Source organism: Excalfactoria chinensis, chromosome 5, assembly GCF_039878825.1.
Source record: "Excalfactoria chinensis isolate bCotChi1 chromosome 5, bCotChi1.hap2, whole genome shotgun sequence".
Taxonomy (NCBI): Eukaryota; Metazoa; Chordata; class Aves; order Galliformes; family Phasianidae; genus Excalfactoria; species Excalfactoria chinensis.
In genome coordinates this window covers 54,799,628-54,824,123 of record NC_092829.1, presented here as the reverse complement: position 1 = coordinate 54,824,123, position 24,496 = coordinate 54,799,628, and the positions used below count along the sequence as shown (strand labels likewise).

General features: G+C 58.1%; 3 protein-coding genes across 4 annotated transcripts; 1 reads left to right on the top strand and 2 right to left on the bottom strand.

Moving 5' to 3' along the window:
- Positions 1-331: 331 nt before the first annotated feature.
- Positions 332-5,275, bottom strand: VWCE (von Willebrand factor C and EGF domains). The gene is made up of 20 exons (XM_072338023.1): positions 5,144-5,275; positions 4,693-4,787; positions 4,535-4,624; positions 4,306-4,434; positions 4,092-4,208; positions 3,906-4,022; positions 3,558-3,686; positions 3,207-3,487; positions 3,030-3,123; positions 2,885-2,967; positions 2,629-2,716; positions 2,441-2,526; positions 2,250-2,367; positions 2,018-2,103; positions 1,598-1,694; positions 1,443-1,525; positions 1,275-1,365; positions 997-1,079; positions 840-918; positions 332-730 (listed from the first exon to the last, which is right to left on the bottom strand). Exons 1-20 carry the CDS (start codon positions 5,251-5,253, stop codon positions 393-395), a joined length of 2,394 nt encoding a protein of 797 aa, XP_072194124.1. The 5' UTR covers positions 5,254-5,275; the 3' UTR covers positions 332-392.
- A 1,705-nt stretch (positions 5,276-6,980) lies between these two features.
- On the bottom strand, positions 6,981-20,407 carry DDB1 (damage specific DNA binding protein 1). The gene is made up of 27 exons (XM_072337991.1): positions 20,232-20,407; positions 19,485-19,633; positions 19,286-19,402; positions 18,654-18,875; positions 16,667-16,781; positions 16,480-16,577; positions 15,299-15,457; positions 14,837-14,920; positions 14,391-14,507; positions 13,965-14,067; positions 13,744-13,819; positions 13,554-13,662; positions 13,203-13,381; positions 12,942-13,105; positions 12,749-12,856; positions 12,190-12,397; positions 11,672-11,767; positions 11,356-11,467; positions 11,054-11,177; positions 10,595-10,759; positions 10,197-10,291; positions 9,869-10,039; positions 8,843-8,952; positions 8,514-8,683; positions 8,226-8,328; positions 7,758-7,881; positions 6,981-7,654 (listed from the first exon to the last, which is right to left on the bottom strand). The coding sequence occupies exons 1-27, from the start codon at positions 20,290-20,292 to the stop codon at positions 7,571-7,573; spliced, it is 3,423 nt and encodes a 1,140-aa protein (XP_072194092.1). The 5' UTR covers positions 20,293-20,407; the 3' UTR covers positions 6,981-7,570.
- Positions 20,408-20,417: 10 nt separating this feature from the next.
- Positions 20,418-24,262, top strand: TKFC (triokinase and FMN cyclase). Of its 2 annotated transcripts, none has more exons than XM_072338035.1 (17): positions 20,418-20,801; positions 20,877-21,086; positions 21,179-21,289; positions 21,352-21,533; positions 21,605-21,683; positions 21,901-21,990; positions 22,100-22,134; positions 22,209-22,293; positions 22,365-22,454; positions 22,524-22,640; positions 22,796-22,915; positions 23,014-23,151; positions 23,360-23,466; positions 23,545-23,648; positions 23,717-23,750; positions 23,828-23,917; positions 24,018-24,262. In XM_072338035.1, exons 3-17 carry the CDS (start codon positions 21,196-21,198, stop codon positions 24,168-24,170), a joined length of 1,518 nt encoding a protein of 505 aa, XP_072194136.1. In that variant the 5' UTR covers positions 20,418-20,801; positions 20,877-21,086; positions 21,179-21,195; the 3' UTR covers positions 24,171-24,262. The 2 variants fall into 2 exon arrangements, with proteins under 2 accessions (XP_072194136.1, XP_072194135.1); XM_072338034.1 differs by having other exon boundaries at positions 20,497-20,801; positions 20,897-21,086.
- Positions 24,263-24,496: the final 234 nt, after the last annotated feature.

Here is a 24,496-nt window from a genome sequence, read left to right as displayed (position 1 = left end):
ATCACCTCTCGTCCTATTGCTAATTACCTCCCTCGAGGGAGTTAGTTGCAGCGAGCAATAAGATCCCCAAGAGCTGCAGAGTTCCTCGCGTCCCCATACCCAAGCGGGGCTGGGTTGGATGGGCACAAGGAGGAGCCTGGAGCATAAATACTGGGGTAACTTTATTGGGTGGGTGGAAGGGCACTGGCACCCCAGCCCCACAGCCTCTGGCACAATGGGGTGGTGAAGGGCTGGGGGTCCCCATGCCCACTGCTCAAGGATGTGTCACCACCTGGTTGCTTGGCGCATCCAACTGTGCACCTCTGTGCCCCTTCTCCAGCTGTGCCTGGCCGGCCAGACCCACTAATCCAGCAGCCTTCCTCTTCCTCCTCCTCCTCCAGGTGTGGGTGGTTCTATGTGTCCATGTCCACGTCCTCAGGATGTTCCTGAGCGTCCTGCCTCGAGCTGGGGATCCTGCTGAGGGCTGGGGATCCTGCAGTCTTGTCAGGGTGGCCTGATGGGGGGCTGGGGGTGTTGGGAGGGGGTTCCCCCCCAAGAGAGGGGCTGAGGGGGGTGGTGTGGAGCAGGACCTGGGCCAGGCGGTGGCGGGGGGACTGGGGTGTGCCCTCATGGGATGGCGATGGGGACAAGGAGGGGGATGGAGATGGTGATGGCGATGAGGATAGGGATGATGGCTGTGGGGTTGGGGATGGGGATGGAGATGTGTCCCTGCTCTGCGGCTGGCCGTCTGCTGCAGAGAGAGAGAGATGCCCACAGTTACCTTCATCCCCCTCTAAAATTCCTGCATTCCACACTGGGGACAAAAGTCACTCTGGGGCACCCACATATAGAGGTGGTACCTTGGCAAGGCGGGCAGCAAGCAGTGGGCTCAGTGCAGGACCGGGAGCATGGCCTCTCCTCACAGCTCACCTCCCCGAGCTTTGGCATGAGAGGAAGAGGGCGATGAGGAAGATGTGGAGGATGAGCAGTGCAAGGAGGAAGGAGGCACGAGCTCACCTGGCAGGTACAGAGGGTGCAGGGCCGGCCCTCGGGGCTGAAGCTTTGCCCATTCACCACTTTCCTGCCCTCGTAGTTGCAGTCTAGATGGACAGTGCTCAGAGCAGGGGTGGGGATGCATTCCTGTGTCCCCATGTCCTCACGGCCCCATGTCCCCGCATCCCCACACTCCCATGTACTCACGTCCCTGTGTTCTCATGTCCCCACATCTCTCTGTCCTGCCGTCCCTGTGTCCCCACATCCCTGTGTCCCCAAGTCCCCCTGCCCCCAGCTTTCACCTTTACAGACAGGGCAGCACTCTCCCTCGGGGTGGAAGGGGTAGGTGCAGAAGATGGCACAGTCCATGGGCGAGCAGGCCACCGAGCCCAGCTGGGGAGAGGTGAGGGTTGGGCATTAGAGGGTCAGAGGTGCCCAAATGCCCCCATTCCAAAGCCCACATGCCTCACCAGGCAGATGCAGCTGAGGCAGGGGTCCAGGAGTGATGGGAAGGTCTCATTGTTGTAGAAGATTCGCCCCATGTAGGTGCAGCCTATCGGTTGAGTGTAGGGTTGCAGTGCCTGGAGCCCTGTGCTATCACCCTGCCCTCTGCTGTCCCCATCACCTGCTGAGCAGTCAGGGCAGCACTGCCCCGGGATGTGGATGGGGTAGGGACAAGTCTCCACGCAATCTGTTCTCTTGCAGCTCACTGAGCCATCAGCCTGTGAGGGGAAACAAGTGACAGAGACCTTGGGCCCACACCCAGCAGGTTGAACCCTAAGTGGGAGGGGGGGGGTTAGACACAATATGGAGGAAATGGAAAGCCCATGAAGTCAGAGATGGCAGAAAGACAGAGGCTGAAGTGTGGCCGGGTCAGGAGGCAGCTGGAGAGAGACCAAGCTCTGCAACTCCCCATCCTTCCCTGAGACAATCCCAGAGATGAAGGCCAAGCATGAGGACAGGGAATGGAGACGTGGATGGGATGGGGGAGGAGACAGGGATGGGGACAGGTGGGAGGAGTGAAGCAGAGTAGGTTCTCATTCACCTGGCAGATGCATAACTCACAGGGATCACCTGGAGACCAGATCTGTCCAATGGGAAACTCTACCCCATTGTCATCCACGAAGCAGCCTGGTGGGGACAGGGACATGGCTGGGGAGAGGGGCACCTCATCCCGGCACACTCTGCCACATGTGGGTACACAAACACCACCTGAACCTTGTGGCAATGCATCCCTGACCCCCTTCCCCTACCCAGTGCCTCACAGCCCAGCTCACCCGAGGGGCGTGGGGGGTCTTTGCAGCTGAAGCAGCACTGCCCAGGGCGCAGCTGCCGCTGGTGCTGGGGACAGTCCAGCACTGGGCACGGGGTAAAGGAGCACTCCACCTCTCCGCTCTGTGGGGAGAAGGGAGCATCACCCAGCAGCTCTGTGCCACCCATGGGACCACGAGCAGCGCCCCGCACCCACCCGGCAGACGCAGGTGGTGCACTCATCCCCATCCAAGCTGAAGCGGGCTCCGTGTGCGTAGGTCTGGCCACGGAAGCTGCATTTTGCTGGGCAAGAGGGAGGCAGTGAGGGCTGAGATGGAGAGCTGAGACCCCCCAGGACCCCACGTGTGTATCACAGCCACTCGATCTCCTCTGGCAGGACCCCACCTGGCTGACAGGAGCAGCAGTTGGGGGGTGAGGTGCTGGGGCAGGAGCCTGGAGGGCACTCGGGGGAGATGCATGAGATATTGCCGGCCTACAGAGAGGAACGTGGGGCACTCACGGGATGAGCACTTGGTTGTCAGCCCCAGCACGGGGCAGTGCATCGTTTGGATCCTGCAGCCCGCTGTGTCCCATCAACGAGCACCTGGGACAGGCCCGGGGGGGGCTGCCCCCAGCCCTGTCCCCACTGCACAGCACTCACCAGGCACACGCAGATGGTGCAGTTCCCATCTGACGGAGTGAAGACTTCTCCCTCAGTGTGGACCACCCCATTGTTCAGGCAGCCTGCGAGCCGGGAGTCAGAGCGGGCCATAGTGGGGCACGGGAATGGGGGGGCCAGGGCTCACCTGTGCAGCTGGGACAGCAGCCCCCAGCTGGGGCGGGCAGAGGGTGGGAGCACGGTACGAGGCAGGTGGTGGCCTCGCACAGCACTTGGCCTCCCTGCTGGGGTGGGCACGGCTCAGGCACGGCACGGGGATGCAGGGATATGGGGCTGTGTGGATGCAGGTACGTGGAGCGCTCACCTGGCAGCTGCAGCTCTGGCACCCCGGCTCTGTCCAGCGAGCGCCCGGCTCCTTGGGAGCCCCACGGTGCCAGCAGAGAGGAGCCGACGTGGGAGTCCCAGGGGGAGGCTCGATGGCGTCGTGAGGGGAGGGAGGAATGGATGTGCCCGGTGCTGCGGCGGGGAGGTGAGGAGAGGGGAGAAGGAGGGGTCCCCCAGCTCCGGGAGGGAGTAGGACGAGCGTGGGGGGGTGCTGCAGGGACTGCAGGATGGGCGAGGGTGCCAGGATGGCCTTGGGGAAGCCTGGGAGGGAAGGGGAAAGGCGTCAGCACGGGGAGTTTGGGGGCTCCCACGTGGAGGAATGGGCAGTTACCTTCGCAGGACACCCTGTCCCTGCTGAGCCGGTAGCCGGGCCGGCAGGAGCAGAGGAAGCTGCCCGGTGTGTTGTGGCAGGCGTGCTGGCAGGCACGGCGCTCACCTGGCTGCCGGCACTCATTGACATCTGGGAGATGGGGGAACAGGTCGGCGTCCCCAGCGGTGTCACCCGTGGCCGAGCACGGCGCACTGAGCACAGCGGGGGCACAAAGCGGGGTCGGGTTTCCACCACGCGGGGAGGGGTGGCGACGCCAGCACGGAGGGGAGGGGTGACGGCGCAGCGCACGGGGAGCTGCCGTGATGCAGCACGTGGCGAAGGGCGGCAAAGCCTGCGCGGAGCACTCACCCACGCAGGAGTGCCGGTTCCCGTGGAGGTGGTAGCCGGGCCGGCAGGAGCAGCGGTAGCTGCCCACGCTGTTCTTGCAGCGGTGCTGGCACGGCGTGGCCAGGCACTCGTCGGTATCTGCCAGGCAGAGGCTGAGGCTCAGCGCCCCGGCTGAGCGGCCTCCCCCCAGCCCCTGGCCCCGCGCACCCTGGCAGCTGTGGCGGTTGGCAGCGAGCTGCATGCCGGGGCCGCACTCGCAGACGAAGCCACCCTCGGTGTTGACGCACAGCCCCTCGCAGGCAGCGCTCAGGCACTCGTTGATGTCTGTGGGCGAGAGAGGATGAAGCCGGGGGCCGGGGAGCGCCGGGAACCACCCCCCCCCCCCCCCCCCTGCGGCCACGCCGCGCTCCCCGCAGCTCACCATCGCAGCGGACGCCGGTGTCCGTCTCCACCATGGAGAAGCCGAGGGGACAGACGCGGGCCACCTCCTGGCACCCACCGTGGTTACAGGAGAGGTCGCAGCCGTACTCCCCGCAGTTCCCCAGCGGCTCTGGAAGGCAAAGAGCGGCTCTGCGGGGCACCGGGGGCACCCCAGAAGCCAAACCGTGCGCCCCCGGCCCCACGGCGCGTCGGAGGGGATGGGGCCCTACCTGGGCAGGTGACGCCCCGCTCTCCGTCGGGGCACGAGCAGAGGTTGGGCGCAATGCAGAAGCCGCTGCCGCAGCCAAAGGAGCAGAGCGCTGCGGGGCGCGGGAACGTGAGGGCGCGGGGACCCCAACCCGGTGCCATCCCCGGCGCCCGTACTCACGCAGGATGCACTGCCCGCTGCCCGGAGCCAGCATCCAGCCGGGGCAACATCCGCTGCCGAAAGCCGAGAAGCAGATGTGGGGCCCCACGTGGCGCCTGGGAGCGAGGGGTGAAGGAGGAGGTCACGGTGCGCCCTCGCCGGACGCGAGGAGGCGATGGGGACGGGGGTTGGGGACGGGAGGGAGCGGGAGTGCCGACGGTACCGCAACGCGGATCTGAGGAAGGGGTGGGGGGCTCGGGGTACGACGGGCACGGGGATGACTGGGGGACGTGGTGGGACGGGGGGTGGGGGGGAGGGTGAGTGGAGACGCATCTCTGGGCAGGACGGAGACGTGGGGAGCGGCGGCCCACGAGGGTCACGGCGGTGGATGGGGCGCACGTGGGCACGGCACCGCACGCCCCCATCCCCAGGTGCGGCTGGGATAGAGATAAGGAAAAGGGGGGCAGGCTACCTCTCCACGGCAAAGCTGACCGGCTTCTTCCTCCCGGAGTACACCCTGGCCTGCCCGCCCGGGAGGAGCAGGGACACACAGGCAGCCCGGACGAGCAGCACGACCAACATGCCAGCGACTCCGGCGGCACGCTCCCAGCGCTGCCTTCCCGCCTGCCTCGCAGCACGGGGCGCCTACCGCATGCTGGCCCTTGGCCCTGCTCCTCCTCCCGCCCGCCGGGCCGGGAACAATGCGGGGGGTGGAGGGAGGCAGAGCGGGGCGCGCCGGGGGGCCCCGATCCTCCTCTGCCCCTGCGCGGGGGGAACGCGCGTGGTGATGCTCGAGCCTCGCCTCGCGCCCTCGCCGCCCTTCGGACTCGGCGCCACCGACCTTCTCCTCCTCCTCCCCGAGGGAAGGGGTCCCCGCTCCTTGGAGGGGGGGAGAACGGAGCTCAGAGTCCCCCCCGCTTTCTCCTTTCCCACATCTGGCAAAGCTCCGGGCTGGCCTCTCCCCACCCCTCCTCCTCCTCCTCCTGGCGGCACTGGGCTGCCTTCCCAGCCCTGCACGGGGACCCACCAAAGAGGAGCACGCAGCAGATAGAGGAGCCAAAGTGCAGTGGGGAAGGGCGCGGCGAGGGGCTCCGTGGGGGCTGAAACCCCTCCAGCCCGAACCTCCCTGCGCCCGGCTGGGGGCTGAAGCGAAGGTGAAGGGCAGGTAAATGATTGATGGCACGGAGCAAAGGGCAATCCCTGCAGCAGAGCAACGGGGTGACCCCCTGCCTGCAGCCCCAAGCTTCCCCTGCAGCATCACCCCACAGCATCACCAAACGCTGCCTGCAGGGAAGTAGAGAGAGTGGCACCTGCCATCCCGGCTTTGCTTTTAGGGAGAGAGGAGGGCTAAGCCTTCCTCCCGAGCCCTCCAGCAAAGGAAAGGTGCCTGTGGAGGGTCGATTTGCTTTCCCCATCCCAAACACCACAGCCTGCTCCAGGTGGATCAGATTCCCCCCCCCCCTCCCCGCACCTAAGGCTTGCCCAGCAGCTCAGGGCTGCTGGAAACTCGCTCTTGCCTTTAGGATGCTGCTCACCTCGTAGCTGCTGCAGGACAGGAAGAATATAGGGGAAAAAAAACAACTTGTGCTAACATGGGGCCAGGGTGCTCACGTGCACATGCAGCTTTTGGAGCAAAAAGAGGAGTTGCACAGGGAAGGGAAAGAACCCAGCGTGGGGTCCCATGCCATTCTCCCCTCTTTAGGTAGCCCGGAGCCTCCTAAGTGTGGGATGGGACCTGTTTAACCCCACGGGTTCCCACGGGGAAGAGGGCAGTTGGGGACTCTCCAGCCTCCTCACGTGCATTTTGGCAACTGCTCAGCAATCACAGCAGCAAGCCAGGGCTCAGGCAGCCCGGAGCCAAATGGAGGCCGGGAGGATAATGATTAATCTCTGTTTTACACGCAGAGAACGAGGGGCAGGACCCCAGCCTAGACAGAGCCTGACTTGATTGTGCCCTTCCAGCTCCCAGCTCTGTACTCTCTGCCTCTCCTGCTCCAGGGAAGGCAGGAATCCCTCCTGAAGTTGAAGGAACCCTTAAGTTCTTTACTATGAGAGTGGTGCTGGAACAGCTGTGGCTGCCCTGTCCATCCCTGGGGGTGTTCAAGGCCAGGTTGGATGGGGCCCCAGGCAGCCTGGGCTGGTATTCAATGTGGAGGTTGGTGGCCCTGCCTGTGGCGGAGGTGGGGGAGTTGGAGTTTGGTGATCTTTAGGGTCCCTTCCAAGCCAGGCCATTCTGTGTGGTTCAGTGAATCCCACACACCTGTGATGCTGAGTGGAGCAGGGCGGGAGCAGCAGACGCACCATTCTGTTTGGACTACTTTATTTGGTAAAACTCAGACTCCACAACTGACTGAGCTTCCCAGAAACTCCCTCCCTGAGCGAGCACGAGGTGCTGCGGAGAGAGAGGAGCGTGCTGCCCTGCTGTCCCCCTCTGCTTCCTCCCCCAAGTGCAGAGAAATGCTCTGGGCCCACAGATCTCACCCCGCCCCAGATGCCTCCTTCAGCCCTCGTGCTCGAGGCAGCTTTGTTTCCTCTTCCAAAACCAACCAACCAACCGACAAAAAAACCCCAACCAAACCCACAACGGATCAAAAAGAATCTAAACCAAAAGCAGACAAAAGAAAAAAAGACAATAGCAAAGCGTGAACCCAAGCAAGGGCACTGCTATGGGTCGCCCAAGCCAGAGCGACCAGCAAAGCCCGGCTCTGGTCAAGTCCGTAAGGATTGGTGAATCCAAGCTGGCAACAGCGTGGTGCCCCCCAGATCCCTAACAAACAGCTCTCCTTCAGACACCTCCCCTCAGGAAAGGGCCAGTGCTGGTGCTGAGTGCAGCCAGCCAGGGGAAGGGAGCCCCGTGCCCTACGTGGAGGAAGGTGTCAGGGAAAAGCCCCAAATCCTGCTAGTGGATGCGGGTCAGCTCCTCCACGATCTTGATCAGGTCGTCCACGGTGGCTTCCCTCTTCATCCCACTGCCGTCGTCAATCTGCAGACAGAAAAGTGATGGAGAAACAGCAGGGCGTGTGTTCGGGGTTTAGCACAGTCTCCTTTTCTGAGCAGTGTCCCACCTGTGGGGTCACCCCCCTCACCTGCAGGTTTGCTACCACCTCCTGCATCTTGGGCCTGCTGATGTCCAGGAAGCTTTCGATCAGGTCGCCATCAATGAAGCCTGTAGCTGGCTCTGTCTTGCGCTCGGTGTGAAATGATCTCCAGGTGGCACTGTCAAGGAGCCAAAACTGCACTGACAGACATCAGTCCCACACTGTGGCTAGAAAAAAAGCCCTCTCTGCTGGGTAGCCTGAAGCAGACTGACCACACTGCCTCACAGAACTGGTCTAGAAAATAGCCCTAAAAACGTGGCAACCAAGACCTAGGGAACGTGACCTTACTGCATGCAGCTCCCCAAGCACAGCCATCTCCTGGGATCAAAGGGAAACCAACATTGGCACTATCACAAAGCCCAGTCTGTCCTCAAGCCCTGCAAGGTGCATTTTAATTCACAAAGCAGCCCCCAGCACCTGCCAGCAATGGCTCCCAGTTGGACCACAGAAGGATATAAGGAGTGCTCGATTTTGCCCACGCTCTTGATGACTTTATTCAGCCTGTTTTGCATGTCCAGCAGGAGGTTGTACCAGCTCTCTGACAGGGAAGTTACCAGCCCTGCAAAGGAAAACACGGTGATGAGAGTTCGGCATCTTGCAGACCCTAAGACCACACTGCTGCAGCTGCCAGCAGGCAGGGAATGGCAGGGCTGCAGCTGGAGGCTGCTGTCTGACAGGGCTGAGATGAGGATGGAAAGAAGAGACAAAAGGAATCTCCAGGCCAGGGTGCTCCCTGCCCCTCACCTATCATGCCGTTGACTGTGCCGAAGAGAACGGAGCCCTGCGTCGGCGTGGATGTCTCGCCCAGGTTCTGCATGACCAGGGAGCCGTGGCAGAAGACGTTGACAAACTCTCCCAAGTGGGACAGCCCCACCTCCTGCAAGTGCTGGCGCTCCTCATCAGTCGTGGCAGCGCTGAAAGCCAATGCACTCCACTCGGTCTGTGCTGGGCGCACAGGAGAGCTCCCCCAAATCCCAACTCAGAGCTAGGCAAGCTTCTGTCCATTTTCCTGCCCAACACATGCCCCATCCCTCCTGTTGTGCACCGATACAACCCCCTTCCTGCCAGCCCACCTGTCCTTCTGGCACACAAACAGGTTGAAAGCATTCTCTGCTCCCAAGAAGTTGTCATCATCCAGGATCTCTACGGCACTCATCCAGTTTGGATTGAAGTCCCGGGCAATCTGGAAAGGGACAAGAGGAGGGGCAGTGAAGCACACTGTCCTGTCATCAAGCATCTTCATCCCACTCAGCAGCCCCATTTGTGGGTGAGGCACCATGCAGTCTGACCTCTCTACTCAGCAAAAGGCACTAATTGTCTCTGTGAAGGTGGCTCTGGCCTAAGCTGCACTTGGATGACGCCAGGGCAAATGAGGCCAGACCGTGCTAATCCCATTCTCACAGGTGCGCAGATGGCCCCAGCACCTGGTCTGACCCCCAGCTGTGCTGCAAGAAGCCACCCCAACTGCACAGTGTTGGGCAGCTCCCCTCTCCTGGCCCGTACTTCCCAAGGCAGCCAACACACAGCCCAGCCTCCCAAAAGTCTGGGATCTGTTCCTCCGAGAAGCACGGGGATTTGTCTAAAAGAATGCCACCAGCTAACCCTGTTCTCTGTGCACAACCCCATACCCTTGTCTTCAAAGGGCTGGGCAAGATTGGCTGAGCCAGGCTCCTCCATTTTCCATCTTCAACACCATTTCCCCTGCCTGAAGCCTATTGGAACAAGTAGTGTGGGCTCCCAGCACCGCTCTGACCAAGCCAATGTACTTCCTGAAGGAAACCCCAACATTTGTAACACTAACTTGTCTCATTCTAACATGTAGCAGCTCGATACGTTACAGAAACAATCACACCTGCAGTTCACCTCGTGTTGATGGCTGGCAGAAAACACACAGGAGAACTGTGGTAAATTACAGCATCTTTCTATGCATGTGAAGTGATGGGAGAAGTGGAGTTCTTTTGTTTCCTGGAGGTCTGTTCCATCCTAAATGACTCTGATTCTAAGTGATGCTAAGGGAACTCGGCAGACAAGTTGACAGTTGGACTCGATGTCAAGGTCTTTTCTGATCGAAATCACTGCAAACCCAACAGCACTGATACCTCTTCAAAGTTTCCTTCCATGGGCTTGTAGGCAAGGAGCAGGACAGACCGCATCAGATCTCCCACAAGGATGAAGTCTCCCTTGGTCTTCAGGTAGAGAGCCATGATGTTGTTGTAATGGTTGCACTCTGTGCGCAGCTCCTTCTCGGCTGTCCACTCGTACAGGCGCACCTGGAGGAAGGAAGGGACGAGGTTCTGAGCTGGGACTCACAGCTGTGCCAGCCAGGACACACTCCTCAACACACATGGCTGACAGCCACGCAGCTGCAACAGCCCCCACTTCTGACACATACTTGGGAAGGAAGCTGGGGTCTCATGAGGGCCCTACCGTGCTGTTGATGCTGGCTAACAGCTTCCCATTGAACTCCACCATGGAATACACAGCTCCCTTCACCTCCTTCTCAGCCAGGCTCTGCAGCTTGCCTGCAATGAATCCACAGCACGCCCAGTTATTTGCACCGTGCTCCCAGGGCCAACAAACAGCAGAGGGTTTGCAGGAACTGCTCTAAGCAACACCGCTCACTGCCTCAGAGGATCTGTGGGCAAGCAGTGCAGGAATGGGGGAGGACAACAGAAAGCAAATCCCAGAATGTGGTTCCTGGGCTCCTCTGGCAGCTGGGGAGGAGAGGACATGCAGTGACAGCCCACAGCAGAGTGACAAAACCCTGCAGAACTGCCCTGATCTCTCTCACTGCCCTTGGCCAGACAAGAAGCCTTTGCTCTTACCGTCAGAGTAGTGGAAGACAACAATGCGGCCCTGCTTTGGCTCCGCCTCCTCAGGATACACCATGGCAGTACCCACGATGAAGTAGGTGTTTGGGTCTTTGCCAAGCTTGCAGGAGACCAGGCTAAGGGCATATTCGTTTTGTAGAAACTGGTGAGCATGAAGCACTGTCGCAAAGAGGGAAAGACAGAAACAGCTGGGTCCCTTGGGGGTCAGCAGGCAGCACCCCCACACACGGGAAGAGCAGCTAAAAGCTCCAAAACTGAACAAGGTGCAGAGTCTGGTGATCTCCCCACTGTCCTGTGCCACCAACCATTACACCTCAAACTTACGCCCTTTGGCTGATGATGGAGGGAAAACATTCCTACTAAGTGAACGTGTGAGATCACAGGACTGTGGAGCTCTTAGCCATGTGCTGATAGGCATTCAAGCAGAATCTGGGGAGCACGTGGGGCCGGTACCTTCAAAAGTGTGCTGATCGATGATGAGCAGATTGTGCACCTCCACTTCCTCTCCAAAGGACGTCTCGTGTGGTGCTGTGCTGCTGGAGAACAGCTTGCTGGTGCTCACACTGCTAGACAGGGCCTAGGACATAGGAAGATGTGTCACATCATGTACACACAGGCTGAGAAAACTGGGGACCAGGGGGATTGAGTGGGGGAGGAGCTCCCTAGGCCTGAGCAGCAGGAAAATCTGCACCGTGGTTTGGCTGAAGAGCTACAGTACATACAGCTCAGGGATCAGCTGGCAGCTGCCCCCTCACCTGGGTGCTGGCGCTGGGTCTGAGCGCAGTGGTGCCCCCACTGGCGTCTTGTACCTCAATACGACTTGAGAGCACACCAAAACACTGTGATACCTCTTGGTAGCAGATCTTCCTGCAGGACAAAGAGCTGTGTGAGCAGAGATGCCAGGACAGGCTGCTCCAACGGGCGGCAACAAGAACAGAAGTGCCCACTTGCACCGACCACTCTCAGCAAGAGAGCAACCCACTCACTCAGCCTGCATGCTAACCAAGCCCACAGCACAGTAGACTCTCCCCACAGCAGAGCATGGGCCCCAAAAGTAACCTCTCAGCTCACCTGGGTGATTCATAGAGGGGAACTGTGCGGATATGCAGCTTCTGGATCTCATCAATGGTGCCGATTGTCAGCGTGCTGTTGTTAGCCAAAGCTAAGCTGTAAAGGAGGAGAACTGTTAGCAACGGGGCTCGTAAGGCCATTTGTGCAGCTAAGAATCTCCTTCTTTCCCTCACTCCCAAACTGTTGACCAGGGTCCCCTTCCCACAATGCACAGCAGCCAGATTAGGGCAGCTTCTATGGCTGCTGATGCACAGAGAAAGATAAATGCTTAAGACCGCAAACATCTCCCGTGAGATCCACCAACAGTACAAAGAACTAATGAGTGCCCTGGGAGAACCCAAGACACAACTGCTGTATGCTGTGAGAGTATCTACGAAGAAGGCTCTCCCATGATCAGTCAGTGCCAGGCAGGCACACCCCCTGGACAAGGTGGATGTACTACCAGGGCTGAGCAGGACGTTCTCCATACAGCCTGTGCCAATGCAGAACCCCAATTCCCTCCTGCGGGGCGGGCTCACCTGTCAGGATACCCATCTGAGTTGAGGGGACACATGTAGTTCACTTCCTTCAGGTTCACATTGGAGAAGACCAGCTTGTGATTGCTGCTGTAGATGACGGTGGGGCGATCGGAGCAGGCGAAAACATTGGTGGTGGACAAGGAACGGAAAGTCCTCAGGACTGTGGGCTGAGTGCCAAGGGTCACCTTCTTACGGTCACTCAGCAAGCCTGCAGGAAAGGAGCAGCAGGTTGGGAGCAGGACAGCACAGAGCTACATGGCTGGGACACGTTTGCAGGAAATGAGCGCGAGTGATTGCATTCTGCTGTCAGCAAAGAAGTGGATGGAAGCACCACATTCCTTTCTCCACAGTTCCTTGGAGAAATCCACTTAGTGCCCACAGCCAGTCCCCACCCTGTCTTAGTGAGGAAGAAGGAACTACTGGAAAAACTTGGTAAAGAGACAGATCTCCTCCAGAAGGATGGGAAAAACAAAACAAAACAAAAAGGTACCACAAGCAAGTGAGCACAAATCCAAACACCCTCCCGAGTAGCCCGCTATGTGTTAGGTCCTGTAGTCACCTGTCTCAAGGCTGAGCCCAAAGTAGAAGAGAGCACCGTCTCCCAGGGCACACAGAAGGTAATGGCTGCTCTCGAAGGTTGTCATCAGGATGGAGCGAGGGATAATTTCTGCGGGGAGCAGAAGAGAAGGCTGATGTCACTCGTGGCTCCACCAGGTCAGTTTCTGCTGCCAGCAGTCCCAGGAGAGCCCTACCTCCTCCTAGCATCTCTTTGTGCAGCAGTTCAAAGGAAGGCAGCTTTAGGATGCGGGCAGAGATGTCAGTCCAGAGTCCAATCGCACACAGAGGGGACATGCCATTAGTGTCCCCCAAAGGAGTGATGTCCAGGCAGGCAACTTCGTGCTCCATTTCTGTGCAGCTGGCAGGAAGCAGAAATCAGACAGAAGTGTCAGTCAGGAAGCCTGAGGACAACAAGGCTGTGAACCATTGGGCCAGGAGGAGAGGTGGGCACCTACTTGATCTGCCCGAGCTCCTGAGGTCGGATCTCCAGGTAGTAGAGGGCTCGTCCCACAGCTACCACCACCTGATTGCTGTTGCAGGAAGCCACGCTGATGTTCTTCCCATTAGGCTCTTTCCACTCGCTCACGAGGGCTTTGGGCTCCTGACTGACCAGTCTCACAGAGGCAGAGGTGATCTGAGGAGAGAAAATACCACTGTTGAGAGCCTGGACAACACCTCCTCTCTGACATCAGCCCAAAGGAGCACTGCAGACTCTGCCTCGATGAGCAGCATAGATCTAAAACAACCCCCAGCTAAGAAGAACTATAGAATCACAATGAGAAAAGTATCTCTAGAAGGGGTGTTACCTGGATCAATTGCTGATGTGCCACGTTGCCACAGAAGAAGGTCTGCTGATCATCTACAAACCCTGTGAGCTCTGTTTCTTCTACCTCCTCTCCATTTAACATAAGAACCCTAGAAGGGAAAGAGAGGATCTCATGCTCCAATCCTGTCATACCAGGCTGAGAGCCTGGCATGGCCTTAACCCTACCTCACCTGGTCTGGCCAACAAAGGACAGCACCAGCATATTGTCCATCTCACGATGAGAATCTGACCTCAGGGGCCACAAGCCTGCAACAGAAAGACCGTATGCTCACAGTGAATAATACCAAAGGGGGTTGCAAGTCCCCTGCCCACAGCCCAGCCAAGAGATACGTCCCCACTGTGCCCACTCAGGTCGTGGTTTGTATATGAAAGAATGAGCCAACTCACACACCTTTAATTCCTGGAAGGTCAATGCTGGCATGCTCATGAATCCCAATGCCGTTCCGGATGATCCGTAGTGACCCCTCTTTAAAGGCACCTGAGCACGTGACCAGCTGGAGGAAAAGCAGATATTTACCAACTGGGGAAGCTTCCTTGCAGAGATGGGCTCAGGGGGAGTTGGGATCCCCATCATCATGCTTCTCAAAGGAAGTTCTTTGGCTGTTGGCCCTTCCCCAGTGAAGGAGAGGAAACCCTTCCTCGTGAAAACAGGATCCTTCCCACCCAGTGCAAGACACCAAAGCCTTCCCTGCATCAGGACAAGCCTTAAATCCCTGATAAATGAATCACAGTCCTTTCCTTCAACGGACACACCACACGCATCTGCCAGAACCAGACATCTGCAGCACAGAGATAGGCAAGGCAGAATCAACATTACCTGCCCTTGGCCTTGTCTCTCCAGGTCTACCACACACATATCAACGATGGGACCGAGGTTGGTGAAAGTCTCCATAGCCACTACGTAGGAGCCTTGCTCATTGCTGTCTACGTTGAGCTATGAACAAACACAACCACCAGTTTCCAACAAGAAGGGCCCAGCAAGCAGAAAGAATGTAGGGAAAAGGAAGTTTCTCCCTATATATGTGTCCACCTTGTGAAATCATGACCTCTAAGACCATTGAGTTCAACCCCAACCCATCCCCTGCCATGCCCACGAACCACATCCCACAGTGTCATTTCTTTAACACCTCCAAGGGAGGTGATTCACCATGTTCTTGGGCAGCCTGTTCCAATGTTTGATCATTCCCGAAGTCAGGATGGAAGCAAGCACGTATGAAATCCTGTTTGAATGCAGGACTAAGCCAGAGAAATGTCACCACTCACCTTCACAAGCTGGGAATCCCCAAGCCGAGAGCCAACAAACACCACACCATTGTCCAGGTAGGTCAAGCACTCTGCAATGGATGTCTGGGAATTGAGATGGTGCAGATGAATCCATGAGAAGGTGAAAAGGGCCCTGCCGTGCTCCCCAAGGATCACGTGTGAACCGCAGTGTAAACGAAAAGCATGGGGAGGTAGATTTAATCCCTTTAAAGAACCCACAGAGAATCCCAGCATCCCTGAGGGACAGTGCGCAAGATGAACAGTCAGGTGGCCAGGCAGGGAACTCCCCGTGTCTGGCAACTGAAAGTTCAGAGCTGACAGCTGTGGGGAAAAAACAAAATCACCCCAGGCTGTGCTCCACAGAGAAGCTACTTCCCCTATTTGGCATCTGCAGCCTGCGGAGCCCCCGGTCCCCCAGGGAGAAGTGGCAGGGACCCTGCAGGTGGTGCAGCAGCATCCTACCTCACCAAGCAGTTCCACACGCAAGTCCTTCAGGGTGACTGTGCCATCCATTTGCTCCTCCTTCTCCAGGAGCAGCATGAAGAGGCGTCCTTCCATGTCCCCCAGCAAGTAACGGGACCCATTGGGATCCACGCGGTTGTGGCACACAATGGTGCTTTGCTGCATGCAAAGGAAAGAACTGTTAGGAAGCTGCTGGAACAACTCCAGAGGGGCATGAAGCCACAGTTAAATCCCAGGTATGGCACTCCTCTGCTGCACAGATTAGCCCTGAAAGGACCTTTCGGTCACAGCTAAGGTCCTCTTTCAGCCCTGAGCAGCACCTCAGCTGTGCCATTCGTGCTTCCTGCACCATCTGAATGTGGGAACCATCCCATCCCTCTGACAAAACCACAAGCTCAAGTTCTGTCACTAACTCTGTCAGTCTTTTTCCCTTTGAACAAGTGCCCCAGCCATACTCACACGGACTCGAGCCTCCAAGGGGCTCATTCATATCTCACTGCCTGAACTGAAACCAGGCTCTGGCCTGGACCAATGCCCAAACCACTCATTATTTCCCAATTAATCCTTTTCTCTGGGGCCCTAACGAGATTTCAACTTTACTGCACCATTTCCAAGAACTCCACAAAGCCAGAACAAGCACGCACTGCCATCACTACAGGGATCACAAACATCCCTCACACCCCAAAATGCAGACTGGGTGTTGGGAAGAACACTGACACTCACCAAGCTCTGCAAGCAGCTTTTACCAGGCTACAGCTAAAGACAAGAACAGATGGAATTCCTGACTCCGAGCAGCTCAGCGCCCTCCCAGGTCAGGAGGATTTCTGGGCACAGCACAGCAATGGTTACTGCCATACAGAGACCCACTATCACAAACACAGAGCACCACAAACACAGCAGAAGGTTCCAGCTTACAGACTCCTGAGAAGCCACAAGCTGTTCCAGAGAGATAAACAACAGACTGAGAAACACCTACTATCATTAGGTCCAAAGTCACCAAAAGCCTTCAAATGAGAGAGCTTTCCCACTTGCACTGCTCCTTACACACAGCGAGGATTTTTAGCAATAGCAATTCAACCCGCAGGCAACTGAAAATTTGCTGAATTCAAAGGTGTTCAGCTGGAAATTTCAGTAGTGTCTAAAGTAGGAACTGGGTGGGAAATGCACAGTTAAGGTGTTACCTTGATGATGGGTGGAGCTATAGCCAAGTATTTATCTCCATTGTGGTAGGTAATGGACTCCTGCCCAATGATGATTGCACCTCCAAAAGGCTCTGGCACTGTGCAGGGGAGAAGTCTTATCAGTGAACCTGTGCACCATAACTGAGCATGAAAAGGAAGGGAAGACACCACACACAGCCTGACTAACCTGCAATGACCATGGAAGCTTCGGCCTCAACGTTCTCCTGCTTCCAAGGACCTTTGTTAAACTCCTTCTCACGCAGGGACACCTCGTATGTTTTGACATGGCGACCCTGAGGGTCCTGAAAGAGAAGGCACAAATACCACATGAGCAGGCAACAGCCTCACATGCACTGTAGCAGAGACTCCTGAGGTGCAGCCGAGGAGCAGCATGCAAAGAACACCTCAGTCCAGTGCTGCAAGAAGTAAAGGGCAGCACCGGCTGACAGAGAGGGGGGAAACAGATCTGCAGGAGGAGAGGAGGAACTAGCACAGCTGGAACATATCCTGTCCATTGTACGGCTGAAGTGAGACCAATAAATGGCAAAGGAATTGTTAACACCACTTTGGCATTTCTGGACCTTTTTATTCCTTACAACAGCAGTTCTCGAGCCTTGGAGTTTGTTTTTTTTTAAACAAACTTGCTCATCTCTGTGGTATTCTCCTCCGGTTTCAAACCTACACAAAGATTATCTCAGACACTCGCTGCTATTCTCCTTGATCCAAATCCCATGATAATGATTAACAAACTGAGAAGGAATTAGACAAAGCAGCAGCTTGGATACATTCCCCCTCCACACACACAGTCAGGCTCCCAGGGACAGCCTAACCCCAGTGCTTTACGTAAGGCCTCATGAGTCAGACACAACTGCTGCAAAGATGAAACACAGTTGGTAGACATAGAGGCAAATATTCATTTACTCTTTATTTGTACAATACCTGTTTAAAATGAACAAATCACTAACAGCTTTCCTTCCAGTCTAGTTTGTAGCACGGAAATGTTAGATCCTGTGAGACAAGACCTTTCTCACTTGCTGACTACATGCAGAGATTGAGTTCCTCCTTTATGATACCTCTGAGGATGAAGTGGAAACTTGTGTTTCTGCCTAAACTCTAACACTGAGTTTAAGATTTTGGCCAAATCACAGTTCTGCTCTGCCTCAGTTTCCCCAGACAACAGCAGCACCAATTAAACCCATGTGGATATGCAGACCTTCTCAGAGCTACACACCACCATCAGGCTTCTTGGCTCTGAGGAAGTCACCCGTGAAGCATTTCAAAGCCAGAAAGCACCATCAGCCACTTTCACTGCATAGTTCTGGAGTGAGGATGGGCTGAGAGTTTTATTCCAAATGCAGGTTTGTCAGTGTGGGCGTGGGGGATAAAGGCTCCACATACATTTCTCATTCAGACAGAGGCAGCACTGCCACATGTTCTGAAAGCTGGCTTAGGTGACAGGGGAGAGCTGCAGCTTGTGCTGATGCCCCATCACTGGAGGTGCTCAAGGCCAGGTTGGATGGGACCTTGGGCAAGCTTGTCCAGATCAGCAATTGGGTTGAGTGGGCTCGGAAGTCTCTTCCAACCCAAGCATTCTATGATTCTGAGAAAGGAGAGTGCTGCTGCCACATGGTAAAGGGAGCCTATAAACAAGAGGGGAGCCAACTCTTTCAAAGCAGGGCAAGGGGAAATGGTTTTAAGTTGAAGGAAAGAAGATTTAGGTTGGACATCAGGGGGAAGTTCTTTACTCTGAGAGTGGTGAGGTGCTTGCACAGGCTGCCCAGAGGCTGTGGATGCCCCGTCCATCCCTGGAGGTGTTCAAGGCCAGGTTGTACAGGGCCCTGGGCAGCCTGGGCTGGTATGAAATGCGGAGGTTGGTGCCTGTGGCACGGGGGTTGGAGATTCGTGATCCTTGAGACCCCTTCCAAGCCGGACCGTTCTGTGATTCTGTGAGAACTAAGAACTGCAGTGAAAAACTGAATTCACACCACCATCCTGTGCTGGCCCAGGAAGACTTCCTTCAGCTACAAAACAAGCCTGCAGTAGCCAGAACCATCTCTTGCTCTGCCCACCCATCCTTACAGCACCGCTTTCAGCGAGCTTCAGGACACTGCCAATGCTTCAACCCTTTTCGAAGACCCTTGGAAACACTGATTTCAGGATCAAGAACAAGGCACCTGATATACGAAGCAGATGGTTGGGGCCTGACAGCCATAGAGGAACTTGACATCGATGACTTGGAGCTCCTCCAGGCGGATGTTAAAAGCCTTCAGCTCCTTGTTCTCACGGTCCAGGGGGATGACCTTGAAGAGGCCATCATAGAGCCGCAGGCCAATCATCCGGCACTCCGGGTCAATGATGCCAATGATGCCGGTCTCTGAGGGACGACCAATGCGATCCTGAGGGGGAGATCCGTGGAGGTGGGCAAGAGAAAAAGCAGTGAGCGGTGAAGTGCTTTGATACACCCGAGAAGAGCCCACCCAATGGATATCCAGCACTGTTATCATCCACAGCCCCAGCTGGAAGTAGCTGCTATCAGCCCCTTTGTATGTCATGAAGCAGAACGGCGAAGTACATAGATTAAGTTCTCATTTCCAAACACACCGACAGGATGTGCCCACTTACACCTCCTGACCATAATCCCCTGCTCAGCTTCACTAAGAGCAAGCCTGGAAACAGCTCGGCTTGACAGATGATGGAAATTGTTTAAATCATTTGACTAAGAAGCAACAGAACAAACAGAGTCACACATGGTTCCTAACCCTCCCAGAAAGACTTGAACTTGAGTAGGTGTGGTTGCATAGCTCACCTGCACATTTCCATGAGCACGGGTGATAATGTCAATGTTGTCACCATTCTGCTTGTACTCCAGGATGCAGGCATTGTATTTGGCCGTAAGGATAAAGAGCAGATCCTTGCTCTCGCCCTGCAGGGAGGGAGGCAGGGAGGGTCACAAGGGCACTCAGGAGGGGTTGCAATGAGCCGTCCCCCACCCTCAGCACACTCACTTTGGGGCGGAAGAGCTCCATGACGGCTGTCTTGCCATACATGCCCACCTCCTTGACAGGCCGCAGCCCCTCAGCCGTCACCACATAGATCTCCAGGCGTGTGTTCTTGGCGATCAGCAGGTTCAGGTCCTCTGCTGAGGTGAAGTGCCCTGGGGGAGGGAAAAAGATGGGTTGTCAGCTACCGACCCTGGGGTCCTGCTGATCCCCCAGCCCCAAATTCAGCTTCCAGCACTCGAGGTCCTGCCAGCCCCACTGCAACCAGCTTCACGAGCTCCAGAAGCTGGACAGAGGAAAAGACCTCTCCCCACTGCATCCCTAAAGAGCAAAACCCGCAGCTCTTCTCAGCTCAATCCCCCACCTTTGGAGCCCAGCAGCTCCCAGGGAAACACCCTGCCCTTCCCCGAGCTCCCTACTCTCCGTCCCCTCAAGAAAACAACCCTTTAGCCCTTCACGTCCCCCAGTGCTCACCACTGAGACACCCCCAGACCCCTCCTTGCACCCACAAACACCATCCGGGAACCTCATTTCCCCTCCAGACCCCCAAAACGCCCTTCCCTTCTCTCAGCGCAACCACGTACCCACAGCACCCCCAGTTCCCCACTGAGCCCACCTCCCCCCATACCCCGCTCCCTCACCGACCCCATCTCCCTACAGCCTCCCCCCTGGAGGCCCTCAGCGCCCCCCCAAAACGCAAGGCCGCGCAGATCCCGCTGTGAACGTTGGGCCCCGCCCCCGTCCCGCCGGTACCGGTGACGCAGCCATTCACGGCCGTCGGCTTCTGCGCCGTCACGACGTAATTGTACGACATGGCGGAACCGGCAGCGAGTCCCGAAACCGGCCAAAACGCGGCGCGCACCGGGAGCTGCGGCCTAGCGCGGCCGCTCCACCGCCCCTTCCGCCCGCCGTGGTGACGTCACCGGAAGTCAGCGGCCCGCGCCGCTCTGGCCGTTGGGGAGGACCGCGGAGGGGCAGACGAGAGGGCGGGTGTGGGGCGGCCCGGGGACCTCGGGGCGGGGCCTCACCGTCGGGAAAGGGACCCTCCTGATGGGCCTCCCTCCGAGCTGCGCCCCGTACCGTGTGGGTCTGTAACCCCCATCTCGGCAGTGCCCCTCGTGTGTGGGGCTGTGCCCCCAGGTGTGGGCTGCACCCAGGCCAGGCGGGACCCACCTCACCCCGCCGAGGGAGGCTGGACCTTGGCCCCCTTCACTTCCAAACAGAGTTTGGACCTGGGGCTGGAGGTTGTGCGGGAGCCGCAGTGTGGTGACAGCGGACACAACCCCGCGTCCTCTTGGTGCCACTCACACCCCAACCATGGAGGTGAGCCCGGGGCAGCGCGCAGCCCCCCCACCCTGCTCCCCAGCCACCCTCCCTGCCCCCCGACCCTCCATCCAGCCCCCCCTTTGTGCCTGCAGGTCCCCAAGAAGCTGGTGTGCTCGGTGGCCAGCTGTGCTGAGGATGCTCTGGCAGGGCTGGTGGCATGCAACCCCGGGCTACGACTGCTGCAGGGACACCGAGTGGCCCTGCGTTCTGACCTGGCTGCCCTGCGGGGACGTGTGGCACTGCTCTCCGGGGGGGGCTCCGGCCACAAGCCCGCTCATGCAGGTGAGTGCCCATGCAGGTAAGGGCCCACCCATGACCTTGGTACCCGCTTGGTGCCCCCTGGGCATCCCTGAGCACCCCCGTGCCCGTTGCAGGCTACGTTGGGAAGGGCATGCTGAGTGGCGTGGTGGCCGGTGCCATCTTCACCTCTCCTGCTGTGGGCAGCATCCTGGCGGCCATCCGGGCGGTGATGGAGGCTGGTGCAGGTACGGTGACACTGTGGGGCATGGGGACACCGTGTGGCTGTGGTGTGACTTCTTGCTCGCAGTGGGGACGCTGCTGATCGTGAAGAACTACACCGGGGACCGCCTGAACTTTGGGCTGGCACTGGAGCGGGCACGGGCAGAGGGGGCCGATGTACGGATGGTGGTGGTGGGCGATGACTGCGCTTTCACCAGCCAGAAGAAAGCTGGGCGTCGTGGGTTGTGTGGCACTGTCCTTGTGCACAAGGTTTGTGGGGATGCAGTGCCCCTCGGTGGTTGACACGTGGGCATCCCTCACCCATCGATGCTCGTTTGCAGGTGGCTGGAGCCATGGCTGAGGCAGGGGCAAGCTTGGATGAGATCGTCACAAGGGTGTCAGCAGTCACCAAAGCCATGGGTATGTGCATGGGGCCCGATCCCTGTCCCCAGCCCCATCCCTGTTCCTTCATAGTGCCTGATAAGAGACACCAGCACAGGGTGAACTTCAGCACCCCACGCACCTGCAGCGTGCTTGGGACACAGCTGCCCTCCTGCCTCCCCATCCAATCACTCACATGCCCAATGCCTGCCCTGAAATCTGGCATGCATCCCTCTCTGCCTTCCCCCTCCTGCAGGCACTCTGGGGCTCAGCCTGTCGCCATGCAGCGTGCCTGGCTCCAAGCCCACCTTCCAGCTGGCTAACGATGAGATGGAGCTGGGGCTAGGTGAGGAGCTGCCCCCTCCCTGTGCCAAGCTGCTAGGAGGCATGGGTCCACGTGACCCTTGCCCCAACCCCAGGCATCAGCATGGGGTGATACTGCCACATTCCTGCAGGGATCCATGGTGAAGCTGGCGTGCGCAGAATGAAAGTGAGCATCATTCTCTCACCTCATCCTCCCCCTGAGTCCCCTCCCTGCCCACATGCTCCTTTTGTGCTCCCCAGGTGATGCCAGTGGATGAGGCGGTGGAGACAATGCTGGCACACATGACTGACCCCTCCAACGCCTCTCACCTGCCTCTGAGCCCCGGTGAGTCTCCCTGGCCCCCGTGCACCTCTTGTGCCCCAGGTGGGGCTCTCACTCTGCTCACTGCTCTGTAGGAGCCTCCGTGGTGCTGGTGGTGAACAACCTGGGTGGTCTGTCCTGCTTGGAGCTGAGCATTGTGGCTGGTGTGGCTGTGCGCAGTCTGGGTGAGTCATTGGGGACCTCATGGGGGCCTTCTGGGGACCTCTTCTCTTACATCCTTCTCACTCCTGCAGAGAGACGTGGCGTCTGTATCGCTCGGGCACTGGTGGGCTCCTTCATGACAGCGCTGGAGATGGCTGGGATCTCCCTCACCCTGCTACTGGTGGACGAGGAGCTGCTGAGGCTGATTGGTGAGCGCCTGCAACATGGGGAGATGACATGGGATCATGTCAGCGTGTAGGGCGGCCTGAGACACTGGCCCGTGTGGGCATGCAGCACCTGTACCTGGATGCTAGCTGTGGTGGAGTAGGTCTATTGGACTCACTGTCCCCTCGTGCTGCTCCAGATGCTGAGACCACTGCCATGGCATGGCCCAATGTGGTCACGGGACCTGCCACGAGCCAGAGACCACAGGTGGCAGCACCAAAGGAGGGAATGAAGACGGCAAAGCAAGTGCCCAGCACAGGTATGGGCAGCAGTAGAGAGAGAGGATGCTGTCACCTACTCATGTTTCAGTTTCCCTAGCTACTTTGAGGATAGGGGGGTGATGTCTCTTCTCCTCAGGGCCTGGCATGGAGCTGGCTCAGAAGGTGCTGGCACGAGTGTGCAGCACCCTGCTGAGCCTGCAGGACAAGCTCAATGAGCTGGACCGTGCAGCAGGTGATGGGGACTGCGGCCACACACACGCCCGAGCTGCCCGAGGTAGGTGCTGGCACCCTGGGAAGTGCCATCTGCTGGGGCACCCCTTCCAAGGACAGAGTACCCCCCATTTGTTCCTTGCCGGGTACCCACAACTGTCCCCACTCCAGGCATGGGGGAAGACCAGCTGGCCCCCAAGAGAGGCAGAGACCCCCAGGGCAGTTGAGGGTCCCTTTGGAGATTGCCCCAGCCCTTTCTCTCCACACCACAGCCATCCAGGAATGGATGCGTGCCCAGCCCCTGCCTCCATCTCCAGCTCATCTCTTCTCTGCTCTGGCTGACCTCCTGCTGGACAAGATGGGTGGCTCCTCTGGCGTGGTGAGCCCCAGTGAGGGGAGGGGGCGTGTCTCAGGACCCCCACCATCCCCCATCACACGCACTGATGTGTTCTGGCAGCTATACGGACTGTTCCTGACAGCAGCCGCCCACCCCCTGCACAACCGCAGTGACCTTCCAGTGTGGGCCGACGCTGTGGATGCTGGCATTGAAGCCATGCAGCGGTGAGTGCAACGGGACCCCCTGGTACCCTCTGAGCGAGACCTTGTCAAGCCCTCTGCTCCCTGTGCAGGTACGGAGGAGCGGCCCCAGGCGACAGGACGATGGTGAGTGCTGTAGTGCTGAGGGACAGAGCCTCCGGTGAGCATCCCGGTGCTCATCTCCTCCTGCTTGTGTCTCCCAGCTGGATGCACTGTATGCAGCAGCACAGGCACTGCATGTCCTCCGCAGCCCCGGAGCCGACCTGCTGACAGTGTTGGCCTCTGCTGTGGAGGTACGGGGATGGAGTCCTAAGATGGGTGGCAGCCAGGTGACAACTGGGGCTGCCTTGTTTGTCCCAGCCACGTGCTGAGCACACCCGTGTTTCTCATCAGAGCGCAGAGGCAGCAGCAGAATCTACTCGGCACATGGAGGCTGGTGCAGGCAGAGCCAGCTACATCAGCTCAGCCCAGCTGCTGCAGCCTGATCCTGGGGCTGTGGCGGCAGCAGCAGTGCTGCGAGCTGTGCTGGAGGGGTTGCAGGACTGAGCTATCCCCCTGCAGCTCCCCAGGGCCATGGTAGTGATGGGAGAGGTGTCTCACCCTGTGTTCCCCCAATAAACCTTTGTGGTCTGGCTACAGCATCTGTTCTTGTACAGAGAGGGACGTGGTGGTGGGATCTGGGGAATGGGAGGCAACTGTCCCTTCAGTGATGCATCCTCATGTAAAACAGAGCCATGGAAGAAGGAAGCAGCTGGGCTATCCGCGTGCCTTTACCACTGACCTGTGGCTGGGTACTGGGTGGGGAAACCATGGGGTTCATGTGGCTGCAGGCACGGGGTCTGGAGGAGGCTCCAGTCAAGAGACAAAACAGG